The sequence below is a fragment of the Kogia breviceps genome, chromosome 9 (genome assembly GCF_026419965.1).
Source record: "Kogia breviceps isolate mKogBre1 chromosome 9, mKogBre1 haplotype 1, whole genome shotgun sequence".
Lineage (NCBI taxonomy): Eukaryota > Metazoa > Chordata > Mammalia > Artiodactyla > Physeteridae > Kogia > Kogia breviceps.
This window is the reverse complement of record NC_081318.1, coordinates 18410189-18429791: the sequence shown is the minus strand read 5'-3', so window position 1 is coordinate 18429791 and position 19603 is coordinate 18410189. Positions and strand designations below refer to the sequence as shown.

General features: G+C 39.8%; 1 protein-coding gene across 1 annotated transcript in view; it reads left to right on the top strand.

Moving 5' to 3' along the window:
• BPGM (bisphosphoglycerate mutase) overlaps positions 1-18025 on the top strand; it is a 32696-nt gene extending 14671 nt beyond the window's left edge. Inside the window, exon 3 of the mRNA XM_059074416.2 lies at positions 15941-18025. Coding sequence (XP_058930399.1) covers positions 15941-16119 — 179 coding nt within the window. The 3' untranslated portion in view covers positions 16120-18025. The remainder of the gene's footprint in view (positions 1-15940) is intronic.
• The last annotated feature ends 1578 nt before the right edge of the window (positions 18026-19603 follow it).

The window sequence follows — 19603 nt, the reverse complement described above, 5'->3', positions numbered from 1 at the left end:
TAAGATTATTCTGCAGCCCCGACCATAGCGTATTCTAGATACCCCCTTCCATTAGTGTGTTGGTAACTTAACCATTTGTTACTGTTATTTTTGAAAGAAATGGGAAGGTTTAACAAATGGTGGTGAAGAAGACTGCCACCATTGTAAGGATGCAGGGAAAATTACCTGCCGAGGGCAATAAGGTAACACACAGAAAAGCTGACTGTCTGTATTTGAGGGAGGTTTTGAAACCATTAATAGTTTACTGAAAAACAATCAAATGGTGTAGCTGCTTGGGAAAACATTCTGGCAGTTCCTTGACGGTGACACATAGAGGTACCATATGATCCAGCAGATCCACTCCTAGGTACATACCTGTATTCATTTCCTAGTGCTAGTGTAACAAAGTACCCAAAACTGGGTGGCTTAGAAAAACAGGTAATTATCTCACAGCTCTGGGAGCTGGAAGTCCTAAATCAAAGTATTGGCAGGGTCCTGCTCTCTCTAATGACTCTAGGAGAGAATCCTTTCTTGCCTCTTGTAGTTTCTGGTGTTTGCTAGAAATCTTTTTTTTTTTTTTTTTTGGCCACGCTGTGCAGCATGTGGGATCTTAATTCCCTGACTGGCGATTGAACCTGTGCCCCCTGCAGTAGAACCACTGGACTGTGCTTAACCACTGGACTGCGAGGGAAGTCCAGAAATCTGTAACGTTCCTTGGTTTGTAGATGCATCAGTGCAACCCTCCCTTTTCACTTGGTGTTCTCCCTGTGTCTCTTCTTCTTGTCCAAATTTTCCCATTTATAAGGACACCAATGATATTGGACTAGGGCCTACCCCAGTGACCTCATTTTAACTTGATTACCTCTCTAAAGACCTGTTTCCAAGAAAGGTCACGTTCTGAGGTACTGGAGGTTAACTTCAGTATATCTTTTTGGGGGGAATGCAGTTCAACTCATAACAATACCTGAGAGACGTGAAAACGTATGTCCACACAAAAACTTGTATACAAACCTTCAAAGCAGCATTACTCATAACAGCCACAATGTGGAAGCAACCCAAATCCCCATCAACAAGTGATTAGATAAGTTAAATGCTGTATGTCCATACAATTAAATATTATTCTGCATTAAAAAAAAATGAAGTACTGACACATGCTATAACATGGATGATTCTTGAAATCATGATTACATGAAAGAAGCTAGGACTTCCCTGGTGGCGCAGTGGTTAAGAATCTGCCTGCCAATGCTGGGGACACAGGTTTGATCCCTGGTCCAGGAAGATCCCACATGCTGTGGAGCATCTAAGCCCATGTGCCACAACTGCTGAGCCTGTGCTCTAGAGCCCGTGAGCCACAATTACTGAGCCCGTGAGCCACAACTACTGAAGCCCGTGCGCCCAGAGCCCATGCTGCGCAACAAGAGAAGCCACCACAATGAGAAGCCTGCACACCGTAACAAAGAGTAGCCCCTGCTCGCCGCAACTAGAGAAAGCCCTGCGCACAGCAACGAGGACGCAATGCAGCCAAAAATAAATAAGTAAATAAATTTATTTTAAAAAGAAAAAAAAAAGTCTACTCTGTTTAAAAAAAAGAAAGAAAGAAAGAAGCCAGTCACAAAGGATCACGTATTGTAGGATTATATTTGTATAAAATCTCCAGAATAGGCAAATCTATATAGACAGAAAAATAGATGATTTGTTTCCTAGGACTGGTGTGGAGGGGAAGAGGGTGGATTGAAGAGTGACTGCTAATATGTGCAGGGTTTCTTACTGGGGTGGCGAAAATGTTCTAAAGTTGATTGTGGTGATGGTTGTACAACTCTGAATATGCTAAAAGCCATTGTATACGTTAAGTGGGTGAATTGTATGGTATGTGAATTATCTCATTAAAGCTGCAAAATAATTTAACCAATGAGATTTAAAGATGAAGGGATTTGACATTGGCCTAGAAAGCAGTAGTTTAGGGCAAATAGTGGAAATGACAGATAACAAAGGAGATATGCTTGGATGTGGAGTATAGAATAAAGAAAAGAATTAAAACACAGCTTTGACCACTGGGGCAGAAATGTATTTACAGGGATTACTGAGAAATAATAAGCAGGCATTTGTCCTCAGGCTTCATTTAACTTTTCTTCTGAAGGTCTTTTTTTTTTAAAATTTGTACGTACAGAACTAAATTAACTTTCAGAGATTAATGAAATAGAAGCAACCTTAAATTATAACTCCTATCCCTATCACTATCAATAGGCTATATGGAAAATGTTTTTATTTGGGGGATAATTGATTTAAAACAGTGGTGTTCATACTGGAAGAGGTAAACTGTACGAAGAGTGGAAGTATGTGTAGAGAAAGGTGTGAGGCTGGCAGATGCCTAAAGGAGTGAAGGGAGGTGAATGGGAGGGAGACGGGGAATAGAAATGGTAGGGCTGGTGGCCAGGGAGGATGGCAGACATTCAGGGAAAAAAAACTGGCAGAAAAGCCAGAATATACCACTAGGCACAAGCCAATAGCTAGCTGGGGGAGCAAATTAAGTGGAGTGAGGATTGCAGTTTGTCCATAGGAAGACATAAGAGTGGTTTGTAGTCTCAGTTCAGCCATCCTGGGGAGGAGAACAACTTTGTTCCCGTTTGACCTATAGTACTCCCTGGTGGTAACGTTATTAAGATTCATCAAATTCGTTGATGTTGCTAAGATTCCCTGTAGTAACTTCCATGCCTCACATGGAAGAATTACTTCATGTGCCTGAAATAGACTGGACTAGATTTTAGGATCACATCATACATTAGTTGTCATCTTTTGTTTTAGGGGTCCTCTAAAGGCCAATCTCCACTAACAGAATTCTCTTGAAGTGTGTACTGAAAGATAAGATCCAACTATTCTATGTCACAGCTCTAAGAATTAAGCATAAGTCACTTTCCCAAAGATCAGAAGAAATAGTGTATGTTATTTCTCCTGTCATTCCTGTTACTTTAGTGAGATTTCGGCCCTTTTAAAATTTATTGTAGATGTATATGCTCACTGGAATAAGAATACTAACATCTGTCCTCTTTTCTTGCATGTCTACTTTTTCTTTTTTTAACGTTTATTTTTTAGTTTTTTATTAGTCATCAATTTTATACACATCAGTGTATACATGTCAATCCCAATCTCCCAAATCAGCACACTACCACCCCTCCCCCACCGCTTTCCCCACTTGGTGTCCATACGTTTGTTCTCTACATCTGTGTCTCTATTTCTGCCCTGCAAACTGGTTCATCTGTACCATTTTTCTAGGTTCCACCTATATGTGTTAATATACGATATTTGTTTTTCTCTTTCTGACTTACTTCTCTCTTTATGACAGTCTCTAGATCCATCCACATCTCTACAAATGACCCAATTTCGTTCCTTTTTATGGCTGAGTAATATTCCATTGTATACATGTACCACATCTTCTTTATCCATTCATCTGTCAATGGGCATTTAGGTTGCTTCCATGACCTGGCTATTGTAAATAGTGCTGCAGTGAACATTGGGGTGTATGTGTCTTTTTTTTTTTTTTAACATCTTTATTAGAGTATAACTGTTTTACAATAGTGTGTTAGTTTTTCCTTTACAACAAAGTGAATCAGTTATACATATGTTCCCATATCTCTTCCCTCTTGCATCACCCTCTCTCCCACCCTCCCTATCCCACCCCTCTAGGTGGTCACAAAGCACAGAGGTGATCTCCCTGTGCTATGCGGCAGCTTCCCACTAGCTATCTAATTTACATTTGGTAGTGTATATATGTCCCTGCCACTCTCTCACTTCATCACATCTTACCCTTCCCCCTCCCTGTATCCTCAAGTCCATGCTCTAGTAGGTCCGTGTTTTATTCCCGTCCTACCACTAATCTCTTCATGACATTTTTTTTTTCCTTAGAGTCCATATATATGTGTTAGCATACGGTATTTGTTTTTCTCCTTCTGCCTTACTTCACTCTGTATGACAGACTCCAGGTCTATCCACCTCATTACAAATAACTCAGTTTCATTTCTTTTTATGGCTGAGTAATATTCCATTGTATACACGTACCACATCTTCTTTATCCATTCCTCTGTCGATGGGCATTTAGGTTGCTTCCATGACCTGGCTATTGTAAATAGTGCTGCAATGAACATTGGGGTGCATGTGTCTTTTTGAATTATGGTTTTCTCAGGGTATATGCCCAGTAGTGGGATTGCTGGGTCATATGGTAATTCTATTTTTAGTTCTTTAAGGAACCTCCATACTGTTCTCCATAGTGGCTGTATCAATTTACATTCCCACCAACAGTGCAAGAGGGCTCCCTTTTCTCCACGCCCTCTCCAGCATTTGTTGTTTGTAGATTTTCTGATGATGCCCATTCTAATTGGTGTGAGGTGATATCTCATTGTAGTTTTGATTTGCATTTCTCTAATAATTAGTGATGAGCAGCTTTTCATTTGCTTCTTGGCCATCTGTATGTCTTCTTTGGAGAAATGTCTATTTAGGTCTTCTGCCCATTTTTGGATTGGGTTGTTTGTTTTTTTAATATTGAGCTGCATGAGCTGTTTATATATTTTGGAGATTAATCCTTTGTCCATTGATTCATTTGCAAATATTTTCTCCCATTCTGAGGGTTGTCTTTTTGTCTTGTTTATGGTTTCCTTTGCTGTGCAAAAGCTTTGACGTTTCATTAGGTCCCATTTGTTTATTTTTGGTTTTATTTCCATTACTCTAGGAGGTGGATCAAAAAATCTCTTGCTGTGATTTATGTCAAAGAGTTTTCTTCCTGGGCTTCCCTGGTGGCGCAGTGGTTGAGAGTCCGCCTGCCGATGCAGGTGACACAGGTTCATGCCCCAGTCTGGGAAGATCCCACATGCCGTGGAGCAGCTGGGTCTGTGAGCCATGGCCACTGGTCCTGCGCATCCGGAGCCTGTGCTCCCCAACAGGAGAGGCCACAACAGTGAGAGGCCCGCGTACCACACACTCACACAAAAAAGAGTGTTCTTATGTTTTCCTCTAAGAGTTTTATAGTGTCCAGTCTTACATTTATTTGAGATATTTCTTGTTTCTTGAGGTAGGCTTGTATAGCTGTAAACTTCCCTCTTAGAACTGCTTTTGCTGCATCCCATAGGTTTTGGATTATCATGTTTTCATTGTCATTTGTCTCTAGGTATTTTTTGATTTCCTCTTTGATTTCTTCAGTGATCTCTTGGTTATTTAGTAATGTATTGTTTAGCCTCCATGTGTTTGTGTATTTTACATTCTCTTCCCTGTAATTGACCAATCTCTTAGCATTGTGGTCAGAAAAGATGCTTGATATGATTTCAGTTTTCTTAAATTTATTGAGGCTTGATTTGTGACCCAGTATGTGATCTATCCTGCAGAATGTTCTGTGCACACTTGAGAAGAAAGTGTAATCTGCTGTTTTGGGATGGAATGTCCTATAAATATCAATTCAATCTATCTGGTCTATTGTGTCATTTAAGGCTTCTGTTTCCTTATTTATTTTCATTTTGGATGATCTGTCCATTGGTGTAAGTAAGGTGTTAAAGTCCCCCACTATTATTGTGTTACTGTCTATTTCCTCTTTTGTAGCTATTAGCAGTTGCCTTATGTATTGAGGTGCTCCTACGTTGGGTGCATATATATTTATAATTGTTATATCTTCTTCTTGGATTGATCCCTTGATCATTATGTAGTGTCCTTCCTTGTCTCTTGTCACACTCTTTATTTTAAAGTTTATTTTATCTGATATGAATATTGCCACTCCAGCTTTGTTTTGATTTCCATTTGCATGGAATATCTTTTTCCATCCCCTCACTTTCAGTCTGTATGTGTCCCTAGGTCTGAAGTGGGCCTCTTGTAGACAGTATATATATCGGTCTTGTTTTTGCATGCATTCAGCAAGCCTGTGTCTTTTGGTTGGAGCATTTAATCCATTCACGTTTAAGGTAATTATCGATATGTATGTTCCTATGACCATTTTCTTAATTGTTTTGAGTTTGTTTTTGTAGGTCCGTTTCTTCTATCGTGTTTCCCACTTAGAGAAGTTCCTTTAGCATTTGTTGTAGAGCTGGTTTGGTGGTGCCGAATTCTCTTAGCTTTTGCTTGTCTGTAAAGCTTTTGATTTCTCCATCAAATCTGAATGAGATCCTTGTCAGGTAGAGTAATCTTGGTTGTAGGTTATTTCCTTTCATCACTTTAAGTATATCATGCCCCTCCCTTCTGGCTTGTAGAGCTTCTGCTGAGAAATCAGCTGTTAACCTTATGAGAGCTCCCTTGTATGTTATTTGTTGTTTTTCCCTTGCTGCTTTCAATAATTTTTCTTTGTCTAATTTTTGCCAATTTGATTAGTATGTAATCTTGGCATGTTTCTCCTTGGGTTTATCTTGTATGGGACTCTCTGCACTTCCTCGACTTAGGTTGCTATTTCCTTTCCCATGTTAGGGAATTTTTCTAGTATAATCTCTTCAAATATTTTCTCGGGTCCTTTCTCTCTCTCTTCTCCTTCTGGGGCCCCTATAATGTGAATGTTGTTGCATTTAATATTGTCCCAGAGGTCTCTTAGTCTGTCTTCATTTCTTTTCATTCTCTTTTCTTTATTCTGTTCCGCAGCAGTGAATTCCGCCGTTCTGTCTTTCAGGTCACTTGTCTGTTCTTCTGCCTCAGTTATTCTGCTATTGATTCCTTCTAGTGTATTTTTCATTTCAGTTATTGTATTGTTCATCTCTGTTTGTTTGTTCTTTAATTCTTCTAGATCTTTGTTAAACATTCCTTGCATCTTCTTGATCTTTACCTCCATTCTTTCACTATCCTTATTCTGAGTTCTTTTTCTGGAAGGTTGCCTATCTCCACTTCTTTTAGTTGTTTTTCTGGGGTTTTATCTTGTTCCTTCATCTGGAACATAGCCCTTTGCCTTTTCACCTTGTCTGTCTTTCTGTGAATGTGGTTTTTGTTCCACAGGCTGCAGGATTATAGTTCTTGCTTCTGCTTGCATATCTAACTTTCAAGAGTTCATGTATGAAGGCTTCCTGTGGTACTTGACAAATTTCTCAACCTAAAAGAAAACATCCTATTGAATTTGGATACTGACTTTCCAAGACTCCAAATATTAAGTGAATCACCCTTACTTTAAGGGGAATATATAGATTTTTGATTTATAGGAAAGATTACTGGCTAATTTATTTGTGTATATGTGTTTATTGTGTTAAAAAATGTCATTAAATGTAACATCTTAATTGCCAGTTTATTTTTATAGTGAATTTATATGACTACACACACCCCTATTTTCTGGTTAATACCTGTTATCCCATTGCAATTATTAACAGCATCTCCTTTCACTTTCAAAAGTGCCCAGCTTGGAGGATTATATGGTCACGTTATAAGAAAGTTAGCTTTCGTCTGTATTCAGACTGAATCTTTGAAATGGGTGTGACCAGATTGCATATTCCCTATAAATATGAAAGTTGCTAAATTCTTTGCATTGATCACAAAAGTAAAAATGCATGTGGTTGTAGACTGATCTGATTCCTAGTCATGTTTTCTAGATATGTTTATGTAAGATTCTCCCATATAAACAGGATCTTTCAAGGAAGTGAGCAGTTTTTTCCCCATATTGTCCTTAAAATGCTTGATAGACTTCAAGCATCTTACCTTCTGCTGGGGATGAGTGTGGCAACTGATAGAATCAATGACAGAATACTGTCCTATCATAAGAATACTTTATTGTAACTTTGAAATAGGAAGAATGATGACCCAGTCACATAGCTAATTAAGAAATTGGTCTACCCTGAAGTCTCCAAGTGCCTTAAGATCTTTGACTAAGAGTATACTAGTGTTACTCATTTACTCTAGATTTTATGTACCTCAACAGTGGAGAGTGTTGTTAGTTCCTTAGATGTTATTTTGCTTCTCAAATATTTGGTGCTATGATTTTACCCTATAGTCAGTCAAGTCCTGCCTGACACTTCTTCCATTTGTGGGAAAGAAGACAGATGCTGTTGAAGGAAAATGAAACCCAGACAGACCTCAGATGGCTTAGCCATGATCACGATAAGTAGTTGGAGTCATGAACTCCTCCCAAACCCAGTTCACTGAGTCTCCACACACAATTACCGCCGGGGCTGTTTTGTTTTAAATTTCTTCTAAAAAGTAGCCCTTCTGTTGATCTAGTCTGTTTGGAATAGTATGTTGTGAGAAGCTGAGTCAAGAGTGTCTTTGGCAAGTAAACCATAAAAAGGTAATTTCATGCAACTAATTGAGTCTTACATTATTATTGCCATTACCCTAACATTGTGGTCTGTGAATGATACTTCCTCGTATGGCTATACCAGGTGGCCCTTTTTTGAGTGCACACTGTGTGCTAAATGCAGTTCTAGGCATTTTACATATGTATCTTGTTTCTTGTAGGAACTAGAACAAGTCTCTGAACTCACTGGAAAGCTATGGTTCAATATTTTTACTTTGTTCAATACTTCGTTTTACTCTGCTATTTAATGTAGCTAAGTCATGTTTTTAAAATTTCATTTGAGCAATTGTTGACTGTTTGCATTTTATTTTGTTTGTTTGTTTTGTTTTTTAGATTCCACATATAAGTGAGACCATATGGTATTTGCCTTTCTCTGATTTCACTTAGCATAATACCCTCTAGATCCATCAAAGTTGTCACAAATGGCAAGCTTTCTTTTTTTTTTAATGGCTGAGTAATATTGTATATATGCACCACATCTTCTTTATCCATTCATCAGTGAACACTTAGGTTGCTTCCATATCTTGGCTATTATAAATAATGCTGCAATGAACATTGCTGTGCGTGTATCTTTTTGAAAAAAATTTTTTTTTTCTTGACTGCGCCATATGGCTTGTGGGACCTTAGTTCCCTGACCAGGGACCGAACCCGCACCCTCGACAGTGAAAGTGCAGAGTCCTAACCAGTGGACCATCAGGGAATTCCATGTATCTTTTTGAATTAGTGTTTTTGTTTTCTTTGGATAAATATCCAAAAGTGAAATTGCTAGATAATATGGTAGTTCTATTTTTAATTTTTTGAAGAACCTCCATACTGCTTTCTATAATGGCTGCACCAATTTACAATCCTACCAGCATTGCACAGGGTTCCCTTTTCTGCACATTCTTACCAACAGTTGTTATTTGTTGTCTTTTTGATGATAACCATTCTGACAGGTGTAAGGTGATACGTCATTGTGGTTTTTAAATTTGCATTTCCCCAATGATTAGTACTGTTGAGCATCTTTTTTATGCGTCTGTTTGCCATCTGTATTTCCTCTTTGGAAAATGTCTATTCAGGTCCTCTGCACATTTTTTAATCAGGTTGTTTGGTTTTTTGATGTTGAGTTATATTAGTTCCTTGTATATTTTGGATATGAACCCCTTATCGGATATATCGTTTGCAAATATGTTCTCCCATTCAGAATGCTGCCTTTTGGTTTGTTGATAGCTTCCTTGTCTGTGCCAAAGCTTTTTGGTTTGGTGTAGTCCCATGGGATGCTTTACTTTTAACTTGATAGTAGTTCTTAATCCCTTCAGAAGAAAGAAGACTTACAGACATATGAAATATTATATAGTGAGAAAATTCCTGCTTAAGGGACTGCTTTACTGATTTGTGGCAGCATAAACAATTGCCTAACAAGTCCGGATTACAGCAGGGCCCACCTCTCACCAATCACCACCACGAACACTCCTAACCCAGACTTAGTGTCTAACAACACCCTGTTCCTTAGCACTCCAGACAGGTCTGTGTTTCTTTCTCTGCGGATGGCGTCGTCACTTCCTGTTTGTTTCCTGCCGGCCCACGTTGAAGGAGAAGCCAGGTACTGAACTGAAGCCCTGGATGTAGTCTGCATTTTGCCAGCAGAAGTGGATTGTTTAGTCTGGGTTCACCAAAGGACTAGGCAGTTTCAAGTTTGGAGTATGAGTGGCGTGCAAGACAGACTTGACCCCTGAAGAACTGTGTGCAGCTGCACATATAACAAGGCAAAGAAGTGATGAGGTGAAATTAGAGACTCAAGGAGGAAAGGTCATCTGGGACTTGCTGTGGGGATGGGCACTGACCAGTCAGTCACCTTTGGCATTTTGTAGTGGGATATTTTCAGAAGTAGCAGTCAGGCCTCTCTTCTGTGAAGCAAATGCTTATCTAGTGGTGTGGTTAAGCTTTCTCTTATTATAAGTATAATTGATTTATAGAAACCTTCATTTTTAAAAGTTGTAGGCCACTTAACTATAAAATTAGATGTAGAATGGATTCTTCTCTCTGCCTTATTCTAAATTAGAGGCCGTTATACTGTCATCATGTTACATGATTCAAATAACCTATTTCCATTTGTTCCCCAGCCAATCTTTAAGTTGTACATGGATAGCATTCAAACCTAAAATAATTATAATTAAAAATAGGTAAGCCATATATGAAATTCAGAATCTCTTCTGCCAGCTCTTATTTTGGCAATAGAAGAATACAGTACTCTTATCACAGATCACCCATCGGTGGGGTTTAGATGGTGACTAACTCAGTTGGGAAAGGGAAGCAGGGCATGGGTGGAACCTCACAGCTGAATGATTTGATCGGAGCTGTTTTCCTCTCTCTCTCTGTCATCCTCAAAAATAAGAATTATGCAGTTGGGCTTTCCTCTTGTCCTGTAACAGATCTGTCTCCCTGAACACCTTTCCTCCTGTTTCCTGATATTCAAAGATTTTGAGCACACAGTTTAGAGAAAACCAAAGAAAATATATAGAAGACAAATTTAACTTGACTTTTTTTCTTAATAAGGTAATAAAGGAAACACAGTCTTTAACCAAGGCTTCAACAGTAAAGGACTAGATTTAATTTGAAAGCTCAGAGAGTTCAGATTCATTCATTTCAGCTATGTGCCAAGGATCCATTAAATCAGGTACTGTACTATTCTTGGTACCGGGATACAGCACCTAGAATTGGACATACAAAGTCCTTACTTTTGAGGAGCATACATCTCCCTTTTGATTTCCTTCTGAAACTTAGCCGGTACTGTACCTCCGAGAAAGTGTCCTCAGAGTGCTTTCACATATAGGCTTTAGACATTAGAGTTTCTAGTTAACATTTTATTCCTAATAGCCTTTATTTGTATGTAAGAAGTAGATTCATACAATACATATAGTTGTAATATTGGATCATAAAGCTAAATCATTTCTGGATCCTAGCAGCAACACATGATAGAATTCCTTCCAGTAGAACAAACATTTACTAAAGTCTTGCAGCATATAAGGCACTGTTTTGAGAGCATGGGTGACACAGGATGTATAAAACGTGGTCCCTTATAATTCTGGTGGGAGAAGTGAGCATTTGCTCAGCGCCTTCTAACAGAAGGCGAGTGGGAGTGCTGTATATATGTGCAGTGATCTTAATTACTGTCTGTGGTTCCTGTTCCTGCTGCAGTGACTCAGGGGAGTCATCATTGAAGGTACAGATTTGACTTTCTGAAGTTAGTCGTGTATGCAGAAAATGAAGTTGTTTGAATTTCTTCCTATTTTGGCTTTGAGCTACTCCTTTGACTTACCACCAAACTTTCATTATTTCTTACTTAAAATATCCCAATCATTTAAATGGATAGCAGTTAACTCCCAGACGCTCCTACATGAAGATTCAAGAATTAAAGACAGTGGTTGGGGGTTGCTGAAGGGGCAGTGATAGAGATGGGTTGATGCAGGATTAGATGTTTCCCTTCAGAACGTTCTTGGATGCTGTATAAAACAATCTAAGCCATTATTAGAGGATGTGATATCTGGCCATGCGTTTTAATTTTCATATGATGTTCCAGTTAATGAATTTGTAATACAATATTACATAATATAGTATTGATTCAGTTTGGTTTAATCCAGTGCAGATGCATTTTTCTAGCCTTAGGAGTTCTGCTTGCTTAACTCTCTTAGGACAAAGAATGTGGCTTATGCCAAAACTGAGTAATGAGTAATGGCTTCATTGTGGTTTTTCCTCATTTGCTATTTTAAAAAGCCAGTCGCTTAAGTCTCATTGACTGATTATTAACCAGTCTAAGTATTTTAAATATTTGGAAGTAATTAGTCTGCTGTGTGAATGGCTTGAGTAGTCATTAAAGTGGAATGTCAACTTTATTTATTGGAAACATTTCTATTTTTGTTGAGCCCTCGTTTCTTTATAAGTGAAACATTATAGTTTTCGTGGCCTTTGTTAGTTGGCTCTTCCATTTGGTCCCACACCAAAGTGGGTTTTTATCTAAGCCATAGGCATGAGCTTGAGAGTGGTGCTCTTGAAGAAAGGGCTTGTTAGATCTGGTTAGATCTGAGGCCATGGTCAGATGAGTTCCATGTGTGCCCCTCGCCCCCTGCCAAAGACCCAGAACTTTTTTCTGACGTCACAGACTGCAAACCCTCAACCTGGCCCATCACGATCCCAGTGTGTTAGCTATTTCAAGGGGCTCAGACAAATCTGTTGACCCCTTTACTCGTCTTAAAAACATGAGAGCGCTTGGTGCTGGTGTCCAGTTAGTACCCAGCCCTTCACAAGGGCAGAGAATGAACACAAACATTCTCCTCCCTCCTTACGCTGTGGTGGAAATAGCCATAGACAAGTCAGATGTCCAGAGTTGAAGTCCTGGAATTTGGGAATTTTTAAAAAAAGGTCTAATTTTAACTACCTTAACAGTCCGGTGACTCGAAGAGTTTTGTTTAACTTCTCTGGATCTGTTTAGTAGTTTTTTAAACAGCTTTCTTGAGGTATAATTCACATGACATACAGTTCACCCATTTAAAGTGTACAGTTCAGTGGCTTTTCACAGAGCTGTATTTTCACAGAGTTGTATATTCACAGAGTTACCCATCTATCACCACAGTCAATTTCAGAACGTTTTCATTACCCTCAAAAGAAACTCCATACCTAGCTATTACTGCCCAGTCCTCCCATTCCCTCTGGCCCTAAGCAACCCCAGATCTATTTGTGTCACTATAAATTTGCCTGTTCTGGACATTTCATATAAATGGACTCATACATTATGTCCTCTGTGACAGGCCTCTTTCACTTAGCATAATGTTTTCAAGGGTTGTCAATGTTTAGCATGCATCAGCACTTCTTTCCTTTTTATTGCCAAATAATACTCCATTGCATGGATCTACCACGTTTAATTTACCCATTCACCAGCTGATGGACATTTAGACTGTTTCCATCTTCCGTCTATTATGAATAATGCTGCTGTGAGGGTTCGTGTACAGGCTTTTGTGTGGACATGTGTTTTCATTTCTCTTGGGTATATATACCTAGGAGTGAAATTGCAGGGTCCCATGGTAATTCTGTGCTTACCTGTTTGAGGAATTGCCAGACTGTTATCCAAAGATTCCACAGGATTTTATACTCTTAATTTTACAGTGTGTTAGGATTTCAGTTTCTCTACATCCTTAGCGGTCACCTGGCTCTAAACCACGTGCTGTTGCATTCCACTCTGGCTATCTCCAGGGGATGCGGGTGGCAGCTACTATGCGTCCAGCTGACAGATCTGACCTGAGAGAGCCCAAGGGCTTTTAGAATCCAAGGCAGTCATCTCCCAGCTAAACAGCTAGCTGTCTGGTCTGAATTTATCTGTTCTTGCCAGCTTTAGTTTGTGTAGGGTTGCAACGTGGGGATGGGGGCTTGGCAGGGCAAAGTATTGTTTTAGTAGCCTACCCTTTAAATCTTCCACCTAGAAGAGAATTCGTAGTACAGAAAGAAGAAACACTTGTTGGGCTATACTTTCTCATGTATGTTCTCTTTTAAGTCCATTCCTCCTGCCCCACATGGTTTGTAATAGTGGTAGAGAAGAGTGTGTGTTTCTTTTTTTCATTAGACAGAGGCAGTGGAGGCCCAGAGAGGTTACTTGCCTAAGGTTATATATTATACTAGTTAGTATTTGGAAGGGGACTAGCAAAGGAGGAGATGGGATGTGTACTTAGAATAGACCCTGACTTCCAAGTTATGATCCTTTCCATTGTTTCATAGCTGTTTGAGTATACAGTTTGTGCATAAGAGTTCTTAGGCAGCTCTTCTGGACCTAGAAATGAAATTCTAATAACAAACCACCCCAGCGGTTGAGATCCAGTGCTATGATTCTGTGACTGGTGCTCACAGCCATGACCAAAGTTAAAATGACACAGTGCATTGATAACTAACTGCTACTAACTTATTCTGCCATTCTCACCTTCCAAGATGGACCCTTGCACTCCCCTCAGAACTTGCTCTATCCTGAGTCCTTTCTATTAATAAAGAACAGAAGCATACGGTTAGAATTTAGAAGTGTATATAATAAAGGTGTGTTTTTAAAGTAGATAATTTGAATACTTTCAGTCACCTTTTAATTAGCTTAACTCCATCTTTTTAGGTCTCCTCTCTTCTCTTTGCCCATTTTGAACTCAGAGAAACTTGAAAGACATTGTGTACTAGTTACAGACACCTGGGTTTAAATCCAGGGTTTGCTATTTACTGTCTGTGTGACCTTGAGTTGTTTGCTTAACCTCTCTGTGTCAGAAATTGTTACATGGGAAAATAATGGTGCATATCTTCCTAGGAATGCAACGGTGATTAAATAAGTTAATACACATAAAGTGCTTAGAAGAGTACCTGGCGTGCGGAATGTACTCAGTACATGTTAGCTGTTTATTGTTTTTTAAAAACACTCATAATAATAGAAAGCTTATCATGACCACTGCTGCTACCACCCTTGCTACAACTCCAGCTCTTCTGGTCAAAATTGAACAACCTATGATTCAGGTTATCTATTTATTAAAAAAAAATTTTGTGGGAGCGCACTGTACAGCATGTGGGATCTTAGCTCCCCAACCAGGGATTGAAACCTGGGCCCGTGGCAGTGAAAGCGCGGAGTCCTAACCACTGGACCACCAGGGAGTTCCCTGATTCAGGCTATTTAAAAAACTGAGGGAATTGCCTGGTGGTCCAATGGTTAGGACTCCACGCTTTCACTGCCTCGGGCATGGGTTCAATCCCTGGTCAGGGAACTAAGATCCTGCAGGACGCACAGCACGCCAAAAATAAATAAGTAAGTAAGTAAGTAAATAACTAAATAAATAAATAAAATTTTTTAAAAATAAAAAAAGAATTGAAGGTGATTTGTCCATTACACATACCTTGCTCTCCTAGCAGTTGGGCTGTTAAGGGACAGCAGGAGAATGAGAGCTGTTTACAAGGCATGTCAATCAACCTTCTTTTGATTCCTCTTGATTGTGTTTCCTGAGCACCTAGGGGAGGGTTCCTCCTTGACTGGGTCTAGCCCAGGGCATCCCATGCTCACTCAGTGTTGGAAAACCAGCCACTTTCTAATCAATTGAACTAGATTTTGAGGTTAATTTTAGCCAGCCTGGGGACAACATATAAAAGGAAAAAAACTGGAAAAACCCCCTAGTTCACTTTCAGATTTTTCAAGATTGATTTCTGTGGAAAACGAGTAACACACATGTGAGCATGGAGAGAATAATTTTCATTTCTTTAAAATTTAGATAGGAAACAACCAGGAACAATTTGCCCCAAAAGGTATTTACTGTCCCAAGATTTAATTTAATGTAATTTGAATTTCTGTCTTAGCTGTTATTAAAAAAAAAAAACTTCTGAGGGACTTCCTTGGTGGTGCAGTGTGTAAGACAGCGCTCCCAATGCAGGGGGCCCAGGGTTCGATCCCTGGTCAGGGAATGAGATCCCACATGCTGCAACTAAGAGTTCGCATGCCGCAACTAAGGAGCCCACCTGCCGCAACTAAGACCTGGCACAACCAAATAAATAAGTAAGTAAATAAATAAAACTTCTGGGATGCCCTCGGCTTCCAGCAACTATAGCTGGAATCCCTCACAGTACCTGGTGTGGTTCCAAACATGCAGTTAATATGGGACTAAGTGAATGTGTAGTTAAATAAGTAAACACAGCTTCCTGCTGGGTTGTCTTTAATGCCTTGCTCCTCCCTCTCTTAATCTCCAGGTATTTCAGATGAAGACATTATCAACATTACTCTTCCTACTGGAGTCCCCATTCTCCTGGAACTGGATGAGAACCTGCATGCCGTTGGACCTCACCAGTTCCTGGGCAACCAAGAGGCTATCCAAGCAGCCATTAAGAAAGTAGAGGATCAAGGAAAAGTGAAACGCGCTGACAAATAAAATCTTTCCCACGTGCTAGCTAGGGATAGCTGCAGAAGGAGTGGTATGCGGTGTGTTATGGGTGCTGATCTCGCTTTTTTTTTTTTTTCTCCTCCCCCGCTGATTTTTCCTGATTTTCCCGGATCTAGGCTGTGGGGTAGAGTTTGTATAAGTAACTAGGTAACTTATGTTGGCCCAGATAAAGGCTTTAGGATGCCTGAGTGCTAATGTCATAAGCCTTATGCGTTAGCCCCTGCCGGCCCTGTTTGAATTAGTCACTAAGTTAGTCACCAGTGGGGCTTAATCAATGTCATAAGTTTCCGAGATGGGGGAGCAACAAGCGGAGGTCAAGTTCAAGGTATTCCTCATTCAATAAATCAGTATAGAGTGACCACTGACAGGCACTACTTACTCAAATAAGTAGTTCACATTTATATTTACTGAGACTTTCTAGGATGATAATAAAGGGCGTTAGATAACACACTATACTTAAGTATTTATTACTAGTCTTTTCCTCTAGGGAGAGGGATGCTTTGATAGGTTAAGACCAGAGGCCCATTAAATGGGAGAGTCACAGATGGGTTCCTCCAAGACAGCCAACAACAAACACCAAGGCCCTTTGCCTCATGACGTTTGGTGGAATTCCTCTCTGGCTGCTAGAACTAGCAGCATAAAGACAGCTATAGCTGTTCGTGTTCTCTTTTTGTTTTTTAAACTTTAATTTTGGGGTCTTTAAAATTAATTTAAAAATAAGTTCTGTGACTGAAAATGGTACCATCCCAAGAATTTCCATATGATTCATAAATATTAAGTATAGGCTGCTGAATTATTCTCTGCTCTTATCTTCCTATAACACAAAGAGTTGTTCTTATTTCAACACACAGATATGCCTAATTCTCTAAAAATTGAAGGTCGGGTTGGGGGAAGGTAGAATATAGTGGGTGTAATTTTATTCACTTGAACAGGGGAAATGGTATATTCGCACTTGTCACATACATTTGTTCTTTGTCTGCTGAGGGCAAAACATTATGGTACGTAGTCTATAGTATTCAGGGTAGGCCACAGACAGAATTGACTGCTTATCAGTCTTAATGATATAGGATGGTTTTAGATGCTGGAGATAGGTAAGTGATCATTTCTTTAAGCTACTGCCTTATTTCAGAGCAGGTGACATCTATTTCAGTGATAAAGTCATGTAAACAATTTGCAACTATAAAAGCTGTTACAGATATCACCAGTTTTTCATGGTTTTCCATTGGTGGATTAGTTTATTTGTATCCATTTTATAGTAAAACTGTCATTAGAAGGAAACTAATTCTAAAACCCTTGCTACTGCTTGGTCTCTGCTGATCCTTAAATCAAGACTTAGAGCATCAGCTGATGAAGATGGCTGAAAAAAAGAAATGAACCTGGTTTGCTCACAGCTGGCTGCATCTGTGATGCATCTGTGATGCATGGAATGTGGATGCTTGACGTTCCTGACCAACTACTGGCTTTTCTGCTGTAGTCCTTCTTTTCACAGTTCTGTTGCTTAACCAAATAACACTGTTTATAATTCAGCGATCAGGGCCAAGAATACAACTACCAGATCTTCCTAGAATTCCAAACCTATGGCTAAGCTTCAACTCAGACCATTTTTGAACAGCTTCATCTCTGGAATTGTCGTCTGAATTTTCCAGCCCAAGAAGTGATCATGTCTTAACACAGCTCAAGAGCCTAGAGTTGGATTCTTCCCTTGTCCTGCATCTAGATAATCCACCTCCAGTGGACACCTGGCAGCATGATGTGCTCCTGCGTACAGAGCTGTGCTCACACCCAGTCACTTTGGAATCTTACAGACTTCCTAAGAGAGGGATAATTTTTGCTGACACTTTCTTTTTGGTTTTTGAGATCTTGGCTTAAATAAATGAAGAGATATTTATGAAAACGATGTAAAATTATTTTTAATGACTCCAGCACTTCAACCTTGAGACCACCTAGTGAATCTGTTTTCTTTGCATGGCTTATAAGGGATCCAGAATTTTTGATGTAGGTGTCTTGAAATCTGCCTAACCTGCATCCTCATCTTGGCATCCTTCTATACCACGTCAAGCTGGGACCAAAAAATGGGGATTTTTTTTTTTAATTTAAAAAATGATAGAGCTTCCCTGGTGGCACAGTGGTTGAGAATCCTCCTGCCGATGCAGGGGACACGGGTTCGTGCCCCGGTCTGGGAATATCCCACATGCCGCGGAGCGGCTAGGCCCATAAGCCATGGCCGCTGAGCCTGTGCATCTGGAGCCTGTGCTCCACAATGGGAGAGGCCACAACAGTGTGAGGCCCGTGTACCGCAAAAAAAATAAATAAATAAATAGAAAGCTTATCTAGAAATTTGGTCCTTGGAGAGGGCAGCCCATCCTGCTGCCAGGTTGGGCTTGCCCTGGAGCCAATTAGACACGTCTCTTTTGCCCAGGCTGTAATGATTGTTTCATGCAGGTCCAGTGTGGTAAGATAAGAGCCATAGCAAGATTCTACTCCTAGAGTTTTAATTTTTAAATATCTCAGATGAGTAGTGTATCCCAGTACACTCAGACTTTGTTTTTCTGAAAGAACAGAAATTCTGCCTCAGAAAATGGAAGTACTTGCATCATCCAGTACTAATTTGAGCACTGAATTAACAAAGCATCCTCGGTTAGAGTACATAATGTCGTGTATGTTTCCTTGATAAGATGTACGAGGCAAATTTCTTAACATGATCTAGCTATTTCCAAGCTCAACCAGATTCTTTTGCTCCAAATTTGCGGACCGTTTCTCATCTTGGGTCATGACCACTTTTATTAAAATGCGGTCCCTTCATGTGCACATTAATGACAGTGGTTATTTGTCTTCTGGCCTGGGAAGCCTCCCCAGGCTCTATAGGTTTGTTGTGAAAATGCTTTTTTTTTGGTCAGCGTGTGAGCTGGTTAAAGCCAATCCCCATTGGACAGCAGTTGGCCAACTTGGTGGCCAGAAGCAGAAATCCTCCTGATCATGATGACAGTCTCAGGAAAGAGAAGTCAGAGGTCATGTACATTTCCCCCCATTCCTACTATGTAGTTATAGTTTTTTATTTTTCTAGCTCCTTTGTGTTTATGACAAAATGAAGTAGGGGAACCAGCTTTACTAGACAGAAGATTCATCATCCCCAGTGCCATTTTTAATTTATTTTCATGCTTTTGCATAAAGTGGCAAGCCTCTTTTCAAAGTTCAGCTTTCCTCTTACTTGGAAAGTCTTTCATATGTTCAAATTGCCTCAACATTGCAGACCCTGATCGTTTCTCCTGTTTTTGTCTTCTGCATGGTTGGATTTTGCAAGTTTGGGGCTCACTTATGTAACACTATTCGTTGTATTGAATCATGCCTGGCCTCTCAAAAGATCTGGCTGTGGCAGATGCCATGCTATGCTGTAGCCTAATGGTTTCCACATTGGTCTGTGAGGGGACTTTGATCCCAAGGGGAATATGAAACGTCCATACTATAAGAATAT